This window comes from Oryctolagus cuniculus, chromosome 7 (assembly GCF_964237555.1).
Source record: "Oryctolagus cuniculus chromosome 7, mOryCun1.1, whole genome shotgun sequence".
Lineage (NCBI taxonomy): Eukaryota > Metazoa > Chordata > Mammalia > Lagomorpha > Leporidae > Oryctolagus > Oryctolagus cuniculus.
Genome location: NC_091438.1, coordinates 152,652,786 through 152,669,404, shown reverse-complemented (window position 1 = coordinate 152,669,404; position 16,619 = coordinate 152,652,786). Strand labels below are relative to the sequence as shown.

General features: G+C 67.0%; 1 protein-coding gene across 7 annotated transcripts in view; it reads left to right on the top strand.

Annotated features, from left to right (window-relative positions):
- ARHGEF10L (Rho guanine nucleotide exchange factor 10 like) overlaps positions 1–16,619 on the top strand; it is a 148,074-nt gene that overhangs the window by 118,082 nt on the left and 13,373 nt on the right. For all 7 annotated transcript variants that reach the window (XM_070077039.1, XM_070077038.1, XM_070077040.1 and 4 more), the window contains 3 exons: positions 401–624; positions 1,920–2,074; positions 7,945–8,093. In XM_070077039.1, the coding sequence (XP_069933140.1) occupies positions 401–624; positions 1,920–2,074; positions 7,945–8,093 (528 nt within the window). The remainder of the gene's footprint in view (positions 1–400; positions 625–1,919; positions 2,075–7,944; positions 8,094–16,619) is intronic.

Sequence of the window (16,619 nt, the reverse complement as noted above, 5' to 3'; positions counted from 1 at the left end):
ACCGTCCGCCCCTCAGCTGTCCCCAGACTGTCCTGCTCATCGCTGTCTCCAGGGGGAGGGGAACTCTAACCTCCCCCTCAGAGCTCGGCCCCACCGTCCCTCTGCCAGTGACTCGTCCCCCCCCCCCCCCGACCTGGCCTGTGCTGTGCCTGCTCCTTCATCCCTGCCCGCCCTCCTCCTCCTCCTCCCCCCGTCTGTCCCTCCATCCGTCACGTGTGGAGTGGTCGCACGTGCTAGGCACGGGGAGGAGTGGTGGAGACGGAGCAGGGTGTTTAGAGGGACAGGGCGCCCCCTGTACATCGGCTGGGGCGGGCAGAAGGGAGGCCCCTCTCGTCCAGCACCACTGGCCAGTGGGAGGGCGGGCTGGGCTCCACCTGAGCGCCTCTGTCCCTGTCCCCAGGTCGGAGGAGGGCAGGAGGGCGCCGGCGGGCAGGTGGAGATCTTCTCCCTGAACCGGCCCTCGCCCCGCACCGTCAAGTCCTTCCCGCTGGCCGCTCCCGTGCTCTGCATGGAGTACGTTCCCGAGCCGGAGGAGGAGGAAGAGAGCGGGGATGAGGGGGCGCCGGCGGCCGACCCCTCCGCTGCAGTGCGTCCCACCATCTGCCTCGGGCTGCAGGACGGCAGGTTCGGGCCTAAGGAGGGGGGAGGGGCGCCGTGTGGTGCAGAGCGGGGGGTGGGGCCATCCCTCCCTGGGAAGGTGGGGACCAGAGACCCCCAGTGTGGGAGCCATAGCCTCGGGCCCCGCACCGTGGCTCGGTGAGTGAGGTGCTGGCCTTGGGGTCCGCCGAATCTGGGTTCGAATCTTGGCTCCCCACGTCCTCGCCGAGTGTCCTGGGCCACCATTTAGCTCTGGAACCTCAGTTTCTCACCTGCTGTGAGTCCAGTCCGCGAGCTGCCATCGGCCCCAGATCCCTGCTGGCTGGGGCAGGGTCCCGGGGCCTTCCCTGGCCAGGAGGTCCCTGTCGGCAGAGGGGTCCTCTCATGTAGGATGCGCCAGAGCCGCAGCCCCCGGGCCCGCGGAGACCTCGTGAAGACCCTGCGCCGGTCCCGCTCCGGCGAGTCTGCGGCCTGGCACTGCCGGGTCCGGTGCACTCTGCGCCCTGTCCTGGGCAGGGAAGGCGGGGCAGGGAGACAGCTGGTTTCCTGAGCACCTACTGGGTGCTGCGTCCTGTGCCTGGGTGGCAGCTTCTCCCCCGCTCCGCTGTCCCCTTCTGAGAGACCAGGGAGGAGCGAAGGCCCCCCCTGTAAGCCCAGCCAGCAGGAGCCGCCCTGAGCGCTGTGACCTGTGGGCCAGGCCTGTGGCCGGGAGCCCAGCCGCGGCCCGGGCCCTCGGGGGCCTGGTGAGCTCCGTTTATTTTGACGCCCAGATAAAATTCTTGTAACATGAAAGTTACCATGTCAGCCATTTTAAAGTGTGCAATCCCGTAGCTTCCAGTGCCCACCGTCTGGTTCCAGAACATTCCCACTACTCCCCAAAAAGCCACTTAGCCATTGCATTGCGTGGTCACTGCCTTCCCCTCCCGCCACGCCCCTGCCTTCTGCCTCTGGAGTGGTCCGTGGGCGTGGCAGCGTGCGCTCTGTGTGTGTCGGCTGGGCCCTGTCCTTGCGTTCCTTTGGTGGCCCTGGAGCGGGCACCGCAGCCCCACTTCGTGGCGAGAGCTGAGGCCCAGCAGCCTGGGGCCAGTCAGCAGCGAGATTCGAACTCTGTACGGCTCCGCCAACAGCAACCTGGGCACCTTTTGGTGCTGCCCCTGGAGTCCCTGAGTTGTCCTCGCGACAGGAGCCAGGGCGGGTGCCGTCTACGGAAAAGGGAGCTCCTATGAGATGGAGCCATGGCCCGGCCACCCAGCTGGGCGGCTGGGCGCGCGGGGCGGCGGGGGAGCTCCGGGAGTCACCGTGGCCTCGGCCTCTGCCCACAGCATCCTGCTCTATGGCAGCGTGGACACCGGCACCCAGTGCCTGGCGACCTGCAAGAGCCCCGGCCTGCAGCCCGTGCTCTGCCTGCGCCACAGCCCCTGCCACCTGCTCGCTGGCCTGCAGGACGGGACCCTGGCCGCCTACCCTCGGAGCAGTGGTGAGGCGGGGCGGGGGCGGGCGCCCGGGCGGGAGTGGGAGTGGGCGCAGGCGGCGGTGGGGGGGTGGGGGCGGGGGGGGGGTCTCCGTGCAAACCTGCACAGCAGTCCCAGCTGAGTCTCGGGCACTGAAGCTGCTGGCCAGGAGACTGTGGGGGGTGGGGTGGGGGGGTGGGGGTGGGGGCTGTCCCTCCCCACCCTGCCCCAGGGGCAGGGCCTGCCCCGGAACCTCTTAGTGTCCCTTAGTGAGAGCTTCTTGTCTGGGAGCCTCGGGCTTCCCTTCTGTAAAATGGGCATGATAGCAGCACCCACCCCCGGGGCCCCAGGGCCTCAGCAGCTCCCTGGAGGCCAGCGAGCGCAGGGCGGGCGTCGTGTGTCCCCAGTGGATGCCTGCAGCCACGCCCTGTCCCTTTCCCGAGCCGAAGGAACCTGCGTCGTCTTCACTCTCGCCACAGCCTTTGAGGCCGCTCTGTGGGCTTGAGGCTGAGACCCGGGGTGGGGCGTGGTGAGCACACACACAGCCGCGTGAGTGCCGTGGTCCCGGTGCGCTCGCGGCACACGCAGCCTCCAGCAGGGGAGGAGGCCTGAGCTGCCCGTGTGGCCGCCCAGGGGACAGCTGGGCCTGTCAGCCACGCTGGTGGGCACGGCCCCCGCCCGCCCGCCCGCCCGCCCTGCACGTGCGTTGCGGGGTTTTAAACGGATATTTGCACTGAGCCTTTTTTTTTTTTTTTTTTTTTTGCCACTCGGCACTGTGTTGGTGTTTTTAATTAGCTCTTGATAAGGCATTTATAGTTTTTAATTAAAGGGGGAAGAAGGAGGGAAAAAACCGCTTTCGCCGTCAGACGGAACGTGCGAGTAGATGTAGCCCGGGCTCAGGTGTGGGGAGCCGGAGGAGGCGGGGGCTGCTTCAGGCCCCTGCCCCCAGCACCCCCAGGACCTCACAGCCCCGGCCAGGTCGGCTGTGGCCCTTGCTCCTGGTTCCCACTCATCGGCTTGGGCGCTGGGTTGGGAGGTGACCACTGGGCTCCTGGCAGTGTCTCCCATCGTCCCCAGCTGTCCCCTGTGCTGTTTGGGGCCCCACTTCCCGACCTTAGGAACGTTGGTCACTCGGGCCTGGGGTCGCCAGGGTGACGTTATCCTCACTAACGACACCCGCAGTGGCCGGTTTCCAGGGCAGGCCAGGTCTGAGGCGGGGAGTTCGGACTCAGCGTGTGGGTCTGGGGACACAGTTCCACCCAGCGTGGGGTGTCAGGACCCGAGAGCCCCTGGGGGCCCCTGAGCCCCCCGCCCTCGCCATCCTGCTGGGAGGGGACTGCCTGGGTGGGGCCTCGGCTCGTCCCAGCAGAGCTGGAGCTCGGGCTTGGGGGGGGGGAGACGCCCCCAGGCCTGGGGAGGCCTTTCAGACACCTGCCCCGATCATGCTGCGCACCCACTAGCGCCGTGCATACGGTGGTGAGCGAAACATGGCTCCTGCCCCGGCAGATGATAGGGGGAGCCTCAGGTTGTCTGCCGCGCGGGGGGCCTGGGCGGGGGGCCTGGGCGGGGGGCCTGGGGGGTGCCTGGGTGGAGGCCTGGGGGGGGGCTGGCAAGGGCCTCCCCCGCGGCGATCCTGGAGCTCAGAGTGGCGGGAGCAGGGCCCAGGCAGGCGAGGAGGTGCTTGGGAGAGGGGACAGCAGGTGCAGAGGCCGGGGCAGGAGAGTGGTGGAGGCAGTGAGGACCCCAGAGGGGCACGGGGCACCCCGACCAGGTCTGGGCCAGACTGACTCCCTGGCTGTCCCATTGGCTGTGGCCTCCCACCGGGGGCCCCTCCCCCTCTCCCCACAGTGTCCTTCAGAGGCCACACGGGATCGGGGTGGGGGAGGGGGAGGGGGAGGGCATCTCCTTGTCACCCTTCACCCGGGCCCTGTGTGGCTGCTTCTGGGATCAGAAAGTGGCCTGTGACCTGCGGGGGGCTGGCATCAGTGTTGCTGTCCCCGAATTCTCCCAGGTCTCAGACACCGCCTGGGTCCCCACCCCACCGCAGCTGCTCCGCTCCCCGGTCCACCGCCAGGCTCTGGTGCCCCCTGCTGGCCTGAGAGCAGGGATTGCAAGGGTTTGCAGGGTTTGCCGGGGGCCATGCCCAGGTAAGACCGCCTTCCTGGCCCGCGCTGACGTGGTGAGCAGAACAGAAGCCCACCTGGGGAGCTGGCTCTGCCCTGAGAACCTGTGTGCAGAACGCCCCACGGTCGGCCTGTGGGTCCCCACATTGGTGGGCCCCGGGGAGCCTGGACTGCAGAGCCAAGGGGTCGAGTCCAGCCTGCAGCCGACAGACAGGGAAGTGCGGCCGGGGGCGCGTGGCCGAGGGCGCTGCTGCCTGCGGGAGCCTCTGCTCATCTGCATTCATTCATTCACTCACTCAGCAAATACACATCGAGCGCCTGGGCTGAGCCAGGCGGCCCCACCTGGGTGCTGTCCTGTCCCCGCCCCTGCCCCCGCCCCCGCCCCCTCTGCTGCCTTGCCAGGGCCTGGGTGGGGGCAGGAATGTGGGTCAGGGTCACCCTGTTGAGGAGGCAGACGGCATCAGGGATGAGGGGATGGGCTGGGATCGAGGCCCTGCCGTGGGATGGCTCCATGGGCCTCTGAGCCTCCGTTTGCTTACCTGTGAAATGGGCATGCCTAGAATTTTGTGGGGGTCGCGTGTGCTGATCCTGGGGTACCACTGTGACTGCTGCCTCTCATCATTACCCGCCTCGGTGACGACTCTCCCTCTGTCGGCCTCCAGGGGGACCAGGAGGAGTGGGCCACTGGCCCCTGTGGGGTACCCGGGGGGAGCGGGCCACCAGCTTCCCGGGAGGGGGACCTGTGGTGGAGAGCGGGCCGCCGGCCTCCGGGGAGGGGGACCTGTGGTGGCCTCCTGAGCAGGCTGTCACACGGGGGCGGGGCTGTGTGTGTGAACTATGTCCTGGCACGTGCACACTCACCACAGCCCCTGGAGGAGGGGGGTGGACATGGGCAGGGAGGCCCCAGCCCCCAGCAGGACGCACAGTGGCTGCGTTTCTGGTCTCGGAGACACGGCGCGGCGCGGAGGGCCGGCAGGAACCGTGGACAGACGTCTGCCCCCGTGCGGTGCTCCTGGGGAAACCCAGGGCCAGCGAGAGGAAGCCTCTTCCCCCCTTTAAATACTGATTTATTTATTTGAAAGAGCAAGAGAGAGAGAGACAGACACAGATAGACATCTTCCAGCTGCTGGTTCACTTCCCAAATGGCTGCCACCATCAGGGCTGTAGCAGGCCGAAGCCAGGAGCCAGGAGATCCCTCCAGGTCTCACACACGGGTGGCAGGGTCCAATACTTGGGCATCGTCCACTGCTCTCCCAGGCGCGTTAGCAGGGAGCTGGCTCAGAAGTGGAGCCGCTGGGCTGCCACTGGTGCTCCACGTGGGATGCCGGCGCTGTGGGCGGCTGCTTAGCCGCAGGGGAAGCCGCTCGGCCAGGGCCCCCAACCTCATCAAGGCCACCTGCCCTGAGTCCCTCGGCTCTCACGGCACCGGCGTCATTCAGGTTTCTCCTGGTTCATCTTCTGTCCCGGCGTCTGGCCTTCGTGGGGGATTCCGGAGACTCCCAGCTCGCGGCAGTGGAGGGGGCGCCGTTCGTGGGGTCCTCTGTGACCCCATCTCTCGGCCTCCCTGTCTGTCTCTTCCCTGGGCCAGCTCCAGCTTCTGGCCACGAACACTGCTCACCTCCGGCCACTGGGGGGCGCTCGGAGGCCGGCGTTTCTGCGGCTGCCGGGTCCTGGTGGGGGCCCTGTGCTCCTGGACGCCAGTCCCGGCTACGGGGCCCTCAGGAACCTGCGGAGGCAGCAGGGGCGAGGAGGCGAGCACCAGTCTCCAGGGAGGCGTTCCAGTCCTGCCCGGCCCCGCGCCCCTCGCGTGCCCCCGCGCGGGTTCTGAGCTCCCAGCTGCTGCCTCTGTGCAGTTGGATGCCAGTGACAGCAGCCGGCGAGGACCCAGCGCTCACGGACCCCTCAGGAGCTCAGTGACTCAGGGTGGTCTCGGAAACTCCTCGGGTCTCTGCGACCTTAGTCAAAAAACAGGAGCAGGGCCAGCACTGTGGCGTAGCCAGTAAAGCCACTGCCTGTGGTGCCGGCATCCCATATGGACACCGGTTCAAATCCCAGCTGCTCCACTTCCGACCCAGCTCCCTGCCAATGCACCTGGCGGAAGATGGCACCACGTGGGAGGGCAGGGATGGAGTTCCTGGCTCCTGGCTTTGTCCTGCTCAGCTCAGAGTTGTGGCCATTTGGGGAGTGAACCAGCAGATGGAAGACCTCTCTCTCTCTCTCTCTCTTTCTCTCTCTCTCTCTCTCTCTCCCACACACACACACACCTTCTCTCTGTAACTCTGCCTTTCAAATAAGTAGATCTTTTAAAAACACAAAGCAGGAAAACAGTGTCCTGACAGCACCTTAAGGAAAAAATTCTCAAAAGCCAGTCCCTGGTGCAGGGCGTGGGCAGCACGTGGCAGCAGCTGTCACAGCTCCGCCTGCGGGCTCAGCCCCAGGCTGGACTTTCTGCTGGACTTCATGGATGCCCCGCGGCCTCCCAGAGCTGGAGGTGGCTTATCACGCCCATTTTACAGACGAGCAAGCTGAGGTTCAGCGAGGTGAGAGTCCCCGGCCATGGTCATGCAACCAAGGACTGCAGGGCTGCCCTGGCCCAGCCTGCTCCCCACAGCCACGCTCATGGGCTTCAAAGGGCCCGTGGTGGGCGTGGACCCTCAGCTGCCCGGGCTTAGCTGAGCTGGGAGCCTGCTTGCTTTAAATAGGGCACAAGGGGACCTGGCATGAGGTGGGGGCAGGGCACAAGGAGAGGAAGACTGGGCCCAGGCCTCTCAGCGACGGGGCAGGGGACTCACGTCTGGCCCAGCTCCCCCCCCCCCACACCCAGGTCAGGTGGCGGCAGCTTCCGCCATGTGCCCTGGTGGCCTCTCCAGCTTTGGTGACAGCTGTCCCCCCCCCCCCCCCAGCAGCAGCTCTGCACTCCTGCCACACCCCAGGCCCTGAGGCCTGCCCTCTGGGGGGGGGTGCCGCTGCCCGGGCTGCCCCAGGCCAGGCCCCAGCTTCCTCCCCAGCCCCCACCCCACGCACCTGGCCCCTGGTGGGACTGAACACACGCTGGGCGCCTGGAGGGTGGGTGTCAGGCGGGCCAGGTCCTTCTGTGTGGTGTCACAGCCTCAGGTGGGGTGAGAGCTTAGCACAGTGGAAGTGCCTCGAGCCGCAGGAAGGTCGTTCAAGGTCGAGATTCAGTCTGGTGAGCCGCAGTGTTGGGAGGGCCCCCAGAGACAGTCTTGTTGGCTTCGCACCTCCCATTTTGCGGGTGGGGAAACTGAGGCCTTGAGAAGGGGTGGGTGTTCTCCGGGTCCTTCGGGGGCTGGCGGCAGAACAGGCCCAGAGCCCACGTTTCTCGACTCTGCCTCCAGGGCGCTCTCTGCCATACCACGCTGCCTCCTTGGCGGGGCCTGGTGTGGGTGTCGCCTCTCCTGAGAAGCCCCCCTGGATTTCCCCCCGTGCAGCATTAGCTCCTCCCACATCAGCAGATCTCAAGATCCCCTGTGCGCATGCCCGCTAGTGCCGGCCACCTTGTGCGGTCACTCGATGAGCCCGTGGGTTGTTTTACCAGTGGAGTTTCCTTGAAGGCAGGGCCTGTGTCTGCTTTGTCTCTGTTTCCCTGGGCGGCAGTAGGTGTGGACAGAGCTGAGCGAATGGGAGGGGAAGTGGAGGGAGGAGTTGGCGAGTGTGGCCCAGGTGCTGGGGGCGGAGGGGAGCGGCCACCATGGGGAGGGGTGTGCGGAGCCCGGCGGGGCCCCTGCTAACCTGCCTCCGTCCTCTGCCTGCAGGAGGCGCCCTGTGGGACCTGGAGAGCCCTCCCACGTGCCTGACCGTGGGCCCCGGGCCTATCCGCACCCTGCTGAGCCTGGGGGACGCCGTGTGGGCCAGCTGTGGGGCCCGGGTCACCGTCCTGGACGCCAGCAGCCTGCAGACCCAGGTACTGACCCCGTCCGCGGGCCCTCAGCCTGGGCTCCCGGCTGCATCTTGGGGGCCTGTGTGCCCCACGCCGGGTGCTTATGGGCTGTGTTGCCATGACTCAGTGCTGGGGGCCACACCGGGACGCGATTTTATCAGGAGCCCAGCATGCTGGCCTGCGGGCCTGCGCCGAGACCGTATGGCCTCCTCCTCCCATCGGGGGTTCGGAGGGGACATTGGAGCCAGACAGCAGGGAAGCCGAGGGGGCCCAGCTCCCTGCTGGGCTCTGACCTCTGACCTACCGTACTGTTGGGAGGGGGCGGGTCCTGACCACCCGGGCTGGGGTCTCTGTCCCGGGACTGGCACCCTAGACTTGGATGCACGCGGTTCCGCAGAGCTGTGGAAGTGGCCCGTGTGGACACGGCATCTTGGAGGCTGGGTTCTTTCAGATGCACGGAGGTGGAGGCCGCTGGGGCCCTGTGTTGCCCCCTCACGAGCACTGCCCGTGCCTCGGCCCCGGGATGAGGGCCTGGCCCTGCAGGCTGCTCCCTGCCTGGGCCTGGGCCTGAGGGCACCACTCACCCGCCTCTCCGTGCCCCGCCCACAGCCCCTCCCACGATGCCGCCTCTTGGGAGACTTGGGCGTGGCTCTGGGCCTCGATGCACTGGCGTTTGCCGGCACCACTGTGTCTGGGTCATGAATTTGGCGGTGCAGAGTGCAGCCCAGCACGTGGCCGCGGGTTGGCGCGTGGCCGTGGGTCGGAACTGGCTGGCTCCCCAGGAGTGCTTCCTGTTGGCCCTGGCCCACGTGGCTATGAAGCAGCTGCCCACGAGCCCGGCGGGAGCACCGGCGCTGTCCTGCGATGGGCGGGGCACAGCTGCTCAGGGCTTCCGTCTTCCCCTGATAAGTGGGGAAACTGAGGCATAGGCAGCTGCAGTGGGCCGGGGGCCGCGGCCACCCCTCTGCCAGCTTGCTGTCCTGGTTTGGCCGGAGCACAGAGGTGCCGTCTCAGGAGCCGTGCCCTGCGCTGTGTGCGGTTCAGCTCCCCGGCTGCCAGGCTGTCTGCGAGGGAAGAAGGGGCCCCGTCGTGTCAGTCGGGGTTCAGCAGACGGGACCCAGTGTGTGTGCGCACGCACGCTTGCCGAGGGGGGCGCAGGCGCTCTTGGCTTGCGATGGGAGCCATCCTAAGTTGCAAGTGCCTGAGTCCACCGGCCTCCCACACCTCCCGGCTCAGCCCCACGTGGCCCCAGGTGGGAGCCGCTGCAGCCGCTGCCTGTTCTGTGTGTGCCGTGTGCGCGCGTGCGCGTGCGAGGACTCTCCCGGGTGGAACTGCCCCAGGCTGAGCCCCCACACCAGCCGAAGGAAGTTGTTACTAAGAGTCCACTGTGCGGGTAGGGAGGCGCCGTGGTCGGCAAGCCGGGACCTGACGGTGTGATCCCTTCTGAGGACGGAAGCCCGGGAACCGCAGGCACCCACGGTGCAAGTTCCAGTGGGAAAGTGGGCAGCCCGAGAGCCCGAGAGCCCGAGAGCCAGTCCGGTTTCCTGGGCGGGGGAGAGCGCTCACGTCCCAGCCCCAGGGAAGGCAGGCGGAGAGAACAGGTGCACCCTTCCTGGCCACGCGCACGGCGAGGGCCCTCTGCTGTCCCTAGGCCGCCAGTCTCGTCCGGACACACCCAGCATCCCCTCCCACCTCTGGGCGTCGTGGACCAGTCGGGTGGGCCGGGAACGCGGCTGCCTGGAGCGAGATGAGATGTCTGCGCAGCGGGGAGGGGGTTACCGAAGCCCCTCCCAGCAGGGGTGGGAGGCAGCGCTGGGGTTTGAGCTAGGATTGTCCTCTGGGGAGAAGAGGGCCGGGCCGTGTGTCCTGCAGGCTGCCCCCTTGGGGCTGCCTGAGACCTGTGACCTCCTCGTGCCTCTGGGCTAGGCTGGTTGGCGTGGGCTGTGGGGAGGGGCCAGGGAGTCACCCCAGCGTCTCAATGTTTGAGTCCCGTTTCTCCTGGGGGGGTAGCCCTGGTTCACTTTGGGGGGCTTCCCGGAAACCCCCAGCCCTGCCCTGTCATTTGCCTCCCAGGGCCTCACCTCGGCCTCTGAGGTTGTGGGGAGGGGGAGGCGGAGGCTGAGCCACTTTCCCAGGTTCCTCAGGGACACAACCTGCCTGGGTCTCAGATCATTTGACGAGAAGGGTGGTGCTCAGTCTGCCCCCCGCGGCCCCCTCCCCAAGGGCGTCCCACAAGTGACTCAGCGGGGGAGCAGAGGTGTTCAGTCTGCAGCCACAGGACAGGGCGTCTGTGGGGCGGGGACGGCAGACCTGGCCGGCCCTGCCCTTGGGAGCCCCCAGCGTCTGCCCCCTGTGGGGGAGGTGGGCCTGAGGCAGGAGGAAGGGGAACAGAGCAGATGGGAAGGGGAGTCCGGATGTCCTCAGGGCTGTGCGTGGTGGGGGGGACAGCTGGGAGACGTGGGAGGCAGGGGTGCCCTGGAGGGCGGTCTCCAGGGAAGGGGCTTCAGGGGAGGGGTCCGCAGGCCCGGAGAGGCTTGCTGACCACACGGGCAGAGGCTGCCCACGCTTGGGGAGAGTGTGAGCAGTAGGGCCCACCCGGCTCCCAGCAGGCGCCCTGGAGACGTTTGAGGGAGGAAGAAGGGGAGGCAAAGGCAGCCACGCCCCCACCCTTACCCTGGCCACGCCCACTCGGGTGACCAAGGCTCTGCCCCGCCCCTCGGTGCAACCTGGGACAGGTAACTGAGCCCTGTCGGCCTCCGTCCCTTCACCTGCGGGATCGGATGCTATGAGTACCATGGAGAGTTCCCGGGGGTGGGGCGCGAGAGGGATGTTCCGGAGAAGGGCTGCCTCCGAGAGCCCACCTGACCTGTAGCTGGTTTGGGAAAGTCAGGTGGGGGGCGGGGGGCACCACCCCCGCCTCGCAGCCCCTGCCCGGTTCCCTGGAAGAAAGGCCCCGGGGTGCGGGGCGCTCAGGTGGGCAGAGGGACACACAGGGCCCAGGTGGCCCTGCCTGGCCCTCGCCAGCCACGCCCATGCAGCCCCAGCGGCCACCAGGCTCCAGCTCCTAGGATTGAAGGTTAGTTCCGGACCAGCTCTTGAGGGAGGGTCAGTATTGCCTTTCACCCACTCTGCAGACCGTGGGGGAGGGGGAGGCGGTGGCCAGGGACCCCGCGCCCCAGGCGCAGCCAGAGGGATTGAGAAGTTTCTGCAGCAGGAGGCTCCCCTTCCAAGGGGCTGAGTGCCCTGCGTGTTTAGCTGAGCCGCGCTCCGCCTGCTGTGCTGCAGGGGCTCTCGAAGTGGCTCCGCCAGTGACCGCCCAGCCTGCTCCGGGCCCGCCACTCATTGCGGGGTCTGGAGGAGCCGGCCGGGCACGGGGCTGCCGTCGCTCACTGGCCGGGCCCGGGGCTGCCGTCGGTCACTCACTTCCGGTCGCGGAGCCGTGTGCGCGCCTGGGCTCTGCACCTGCAGGGAGGGCTGGGCCTTGGCTGTGATGCCCACCGTGAACAGCCTTGCGCCGTGAGCAGCGCCACGCGGAGCAGGGCCTCCCCCAGCTTGGACAGCGCCATGGGGGGCTTTGGGAGACCTAGAGCCGGTCCCTGCTCTGGGCCTGGAGGCCCGCGCGTGTGCCGTAGGCTGAGGCTGTGGGCAGTGTGCCCAGGCCCCACAGTGAAGACCTCCGGGTTGATCCAGGCCTTGTGCCCATCCCAAGGAGCCTCTTCCGACCCCTCCCTCCCTAGGAGGTCATAATAGCCTGCCCGTACCCAGTGCTTCATGGAGGGAGGCCTGGGTGAACGCGTTTACTGCCCAAGGCGCCCTGCAAGAGGAGGAGAGGGGAAGGAAACGGGCACAGAGAGGGTAAGTCCCCACCCGAGGTCACACAGCCAGGGAGAGGCGGAGCTGGGATTTGAGTGGCGAGCTCCGTGCCCGCTGGCCCGGCAGGCAGGAGGCCCAGCCTCCGTCTTCTGTTCTGGGGAGCCCCCGTTTGTTACCACCTGCAGGGCGTCTGGCCCAGGCATCGCCTCTGTGTCTTGCTCACTGCAGGCACAGGGTACGTGTCGTGCCCTGGCAGGAGGACAGGGTGCTGGGTGGTTCCTGGTCCCAGGGCCCCGAGTGTAAGGTGCTGCGGTGGGGGGGGGGGGATCGGGGTCCTGTCTGGAGAGACACTCAGGGCTGTCAGCCTGGGCCCAGCGTGGTGAGGCCCGGGAGGGGACAAGCGCAGGTGTCGCGGGGACCCAGGGGAGGAGAAGGGGGTGCCAGCCCCGGCTGGAGGCAGGGGTGGAGGAGGAAGGGCAGTGGGTGTGGCAGAGGGGGAAGTGGCATGAGGAGCTGAGTCCAGTCTGTGCGCGTGCCACGTCCTCCTGGGAGGAGGGGCTCTGGGCTGGCACTGGCCCCCGCAGGCCCACTTGGCTCCCCCAGGCCCATTTGGCCCCCGCTGCCCCTGCCCAGCTGGCCCCGCCTAGTCGGGCGCCCTGACCTTGCTCGTCCCGTCGCCCGCGGAGCTGACGCCTGGTCTGTCCTGCGGTTTTACGCTCACCCACTGCTCGTTGGGCTCCTTGATCCCTGCGGAGGCAGAGCGAGGCTGTTAAATAATAATGTCGCTCACCAGGGCCTGTGTCAACACCGCATCGTCCCTGTTCATTATCCCCGTCGCCACCTTCAAAGCCTAATCCAGTCGTCTGGAGTTCATTTGCACCGATCGCTCGAGGGGGAAGCCGCCGCGGGAGATGGCTGCATCTTAATTTAGAGAAACTTCGCGGGGGCAGGCTGGCAGGAGGCCCGCTGCGCTCAGGGTGCCAGCTGCCCAGCTGCGGTGCTTGGGGTGCAGGGCAAGCTGCTCCCCCGGCACCCCGGTCCCTGGGAGGGAGGGGGGAGGGGCGGTAGAGTCCCGGCCGGGCTGTGCCATGGGATGCTCGCGAGCCAGGAGCCATCAGCTCGGCCCATTTTACGGGTGAGCAGGTGGACGTGCAGGCCACAGCTGTGCTGGCCCCCAGCTGGTCTCGGAAGGCACGTGCTCCATCCACCACCAGACCCGGGCCCCTGCCTGCGGCTTGTGCCGGCAATGCTGTTCCCATTGCGTGCGGCTCCTTCTCCATCTCTGAGGCCTCCGCTTAACCCCTTCAGCCGCATCAGCCCTGCCCTCACTACATCAGCCTGGCTTTTGTCATCACAGCACTGGTGCTCCGAGATGCTGTCTGTCTTACCCCTGGTGGGCCACGTGTGTGAGCAGGCCCTGGCCTGCATCCCAGGCCGGGCACCCTCCTCCTTCCCCGAGGAGCCGCCTCTGGAGGGCACTCGTGGGGCATGGGAGTGAGTGCTCTCTGAGTTGGGGGAGGCTTGGGTGCTCTGGGGCCGCCTGGGGCGGTGTCCTAGGAGGACTGTGCCTGCCAGGAGGTGGGTCGGGGGGAGGCCACACCAGGAGAAGGTGGGAAGGGCTTAGGCATGGCTCTTGTCTGCTTCAGGCAGGGACAGGGTACAGAGGGACAGCTGTATCATTGGAGGGCCCAGTCGCACCTCTTGATGGCCCAAAGCGGCCTTGCTGTGTTTCCATGGCAACCCTTCCCCCAGGGCTCAGCCCTAGCGAGGTTGCAGAAGCATGGGCCGGGGATGAGGCTCTCGGCCCTGTCTGGAGTCCATGGAACTGGGGGCAAGGGTGCGGCCCCAGCTGCCACTGGCTGTTGGGGGAGGGCTAACCTGGGCAGCTCCTCTTCCATTAGACCCTGGCTGCGCTATCCTCAGAGAAGCCTGTCGGGGCCGTGCATGGGGTCTCCCCCTGTGAGCGTAGCCATAGTTCACGCCACAACCCTGTGCTGGTGTCCTGGGGCCAGTTATGGGGCGGACAGGATTAACCAGACCGAAGCTGGCTGGCTTCCCCTGTGCCGTGGCGTCTGTGGCTGTGAACCCAGCAGGTTCTCAGAAAGGAGCTGTTCAGGCCAGCAGGGCAGCCCCGGGGCAGCGGGGCCAGGGCCACGGCTGTGCTGTTTCCCTCAGCGGGAGGAGGAAGTGGGCAGGGGCCCTGCAGAGCAGTTAGCGGAGGGCTTGATTGTAACGTGGCGGCCAAGGCGCCTGCCCTGTGGCCAACTCCGGTGCCTCCGGCCGGCGCCTGACACGGCCTCTGGTACGGGACTGCTGCTTTTGGTCACTAAGTGCGACAGGGAAGAAACTTCTGGCCACCAGCAGCCCCTCGAGTTTCCCCGCCCCCCCATGCGTACCCCCCCACACCCTTAATTTTCACATTTAGTGCACAAACTCAGTTTGCATGTATTAGCTGTTGTAAATCTATCACGGCAGTGTGACACGGCATGAATAATGCATCACAGGGCTGTATTAGTTTTCTGTCTCCTGTCTTATTTATGACACGAAACGGGTGGGAATTTGCAAAAGCGGAATCCGGGCGCAGGGCTTCTTGGGTAATGGTATGCAAATTGACATGAGGGCAGTAAGTGCCCGGCTGAAGCCAGGAGCCTGGAACTCCGTCCGGGTCTCCCATGGGGGCGGCAGGGACCCAAGCACTTGGGCCATCCTCTACCACCTTCCCAGGCGCACTGGCAGGGAGCTGGATTGGAAGCAGAGGAGCCAGACAGGAACCGCTAGGCCCAGACGGGTGCCAGAGTCCCAGGTGTCAGCCTAACTCGCCGCGCCCCCCAGTGCCCACTCAGCAGGAAGCCCCGCCCCTCTTCCCATTTGGTGAACTCTTACTGGTCGCTTGGACTCCCCGCCTCCCACCAGTTCCCTGCGGGCGTCTCCTGTGGTCCCCAGAGTCCTCGCTGCTCCTGGGCCGGGCTCTGAGCGGCTTCCCTGCAGCCACGTGGCGTGGGCCGTGCCCCGCGAGGTTTGCTCTGTGAGCCATTGAGACCCGATGAAGGGGAAGGAGAGAGCACGGGCCAGCAGTCGGCGGGGAACGGGAAGCCACTCCCCGTGGGCTGTATGTATTAAACTCCTGCTGGGTGCTGGGGCCCAGCCGGAGCCCGGTTTGGGGCTTTGTTTTCTGGATGCTGACTGTACTCAGAGCAGTGACCCCCGCACCCCCACACGCGTGCTGCCTCACGCACTGCACACGTGTTCCTTTCTCGGCCTCTTCTGGCTGCCCGCTGTCTTCCAGTCTCTCGCGTCTTGGGGAGATCTCTCCCAGCAGTCGCGAGCGTCTCCAGTGCCTGGGCTGTGTGTGTTCCCCTGTGGATCTCACTTCCTGTCTCCCTGTCCGTCTCTGAATCGGTCCCTGCCTCAGCAGGTGCCTGCCCTGTGCCCATTCTGCCTTCCAAGCCCCTCTGGCGGCCCAGGGGCAGAGCTGGGCCCGGAGCGGCCTCCACCCTCGCGGGCCTGCCCCCCTCACAGGCCGCCAGAGGCTGCCCCGGAGGCTCTTCCTTGCAAGGGCAACTCCTGTCATCTTTGCCACACCCTTGTCCCTCCCCCATTTTAGAGTGGAAGAAACGGAGGCAGGAAGTGCTGGGGTCGGGACCTGAGCCCACACCTGGCTGCCAGGCCGGGCCTTGTTGCTTCTCTCAAGTAACGAACAGAAACGTGATCATCTCGGGCCACGGGAGCGCCACTCCGCAGAGGGTCCCTGCCTGCTGGGCCTCGCGTCCTCGCCTGCTCGGCTGACCAGAGGCCGGGGGGTCCGTCCTGCCTCCTGCCTGCAGGGAGGGGGAGGTGACTGGACCGGCTGGACAGGCACGGGGCGGGAAGACACCTGTCCCCCTCTGTAACCTCCAGGTCCTGCTGGGCCCCGTGGCGGCCAGGTGTTAGCAGGCACCAGGCAGCCTGGCTCAGCCCTGGCTCTCGAGCAGAGCAAGCCCGGAGCAGCCGCCAAGGGTGAGGCTCAGGGTCACGGCGCTGGGTGGCCCCAGGCGGCCGGCAGCCCGGCCCTCCCTGCTGGAGGGGAAACGCTAGCCAGCTCTCCTAACTGCAGAAAACTAAAGGAAATTAAAGACGACCAGCGGGGAGAATGTCAGGGGCCGCACTTCGAGATGCGTTCTGGGTTCCGCTCCCCCTGCGGCAGCTGCTCCGGTGGCGTTTATTTTAGGGCGTTGCGCCTGGTCACTAAGTCACCCCTTATGGGGGGGCCTGGTTCTAGCCCAGCTTCCTGCTACCGTGCGCCCTGGGAGGCAGCAGGCGCTGGCTCGGGCCCCAGCCACCATGTGGGAGGCCTGGAGCTAGGAGCCCCTGGTGTCCTGTTAGACAGGAGCAGCCTCCTGGGAGACCTGCAGCCACGAGCCCCTTGGCCTTGACCTGGCCAGACTGAAGGCAGGCGTGTGGGGGCATCACACAGAGCCACAGAGAGGTGTCCGTCCGTCTGTGGCTCGGAGGCAGTGTGGGCGTTGGTGTCCAAGTGGAGTGACCAGCGGGCCACTGTCACCTAGGACCAAGGGATGTCCTGGGGTTGGGACCCAGCGCCACAGCGTGGTTAGAACTGGGCATGCTGGGACAAGTCCCGAGCCGCATGCTGCCCTGCAGACGGGGGTCCACCTCCCCGGCTGGTTCCTCGGTGGTGACAGGGAGGTGGAGTTGGTGAGGAGCCGGCTGGAGCTCGGCCGTGACCCCGGGCCTGTGTCT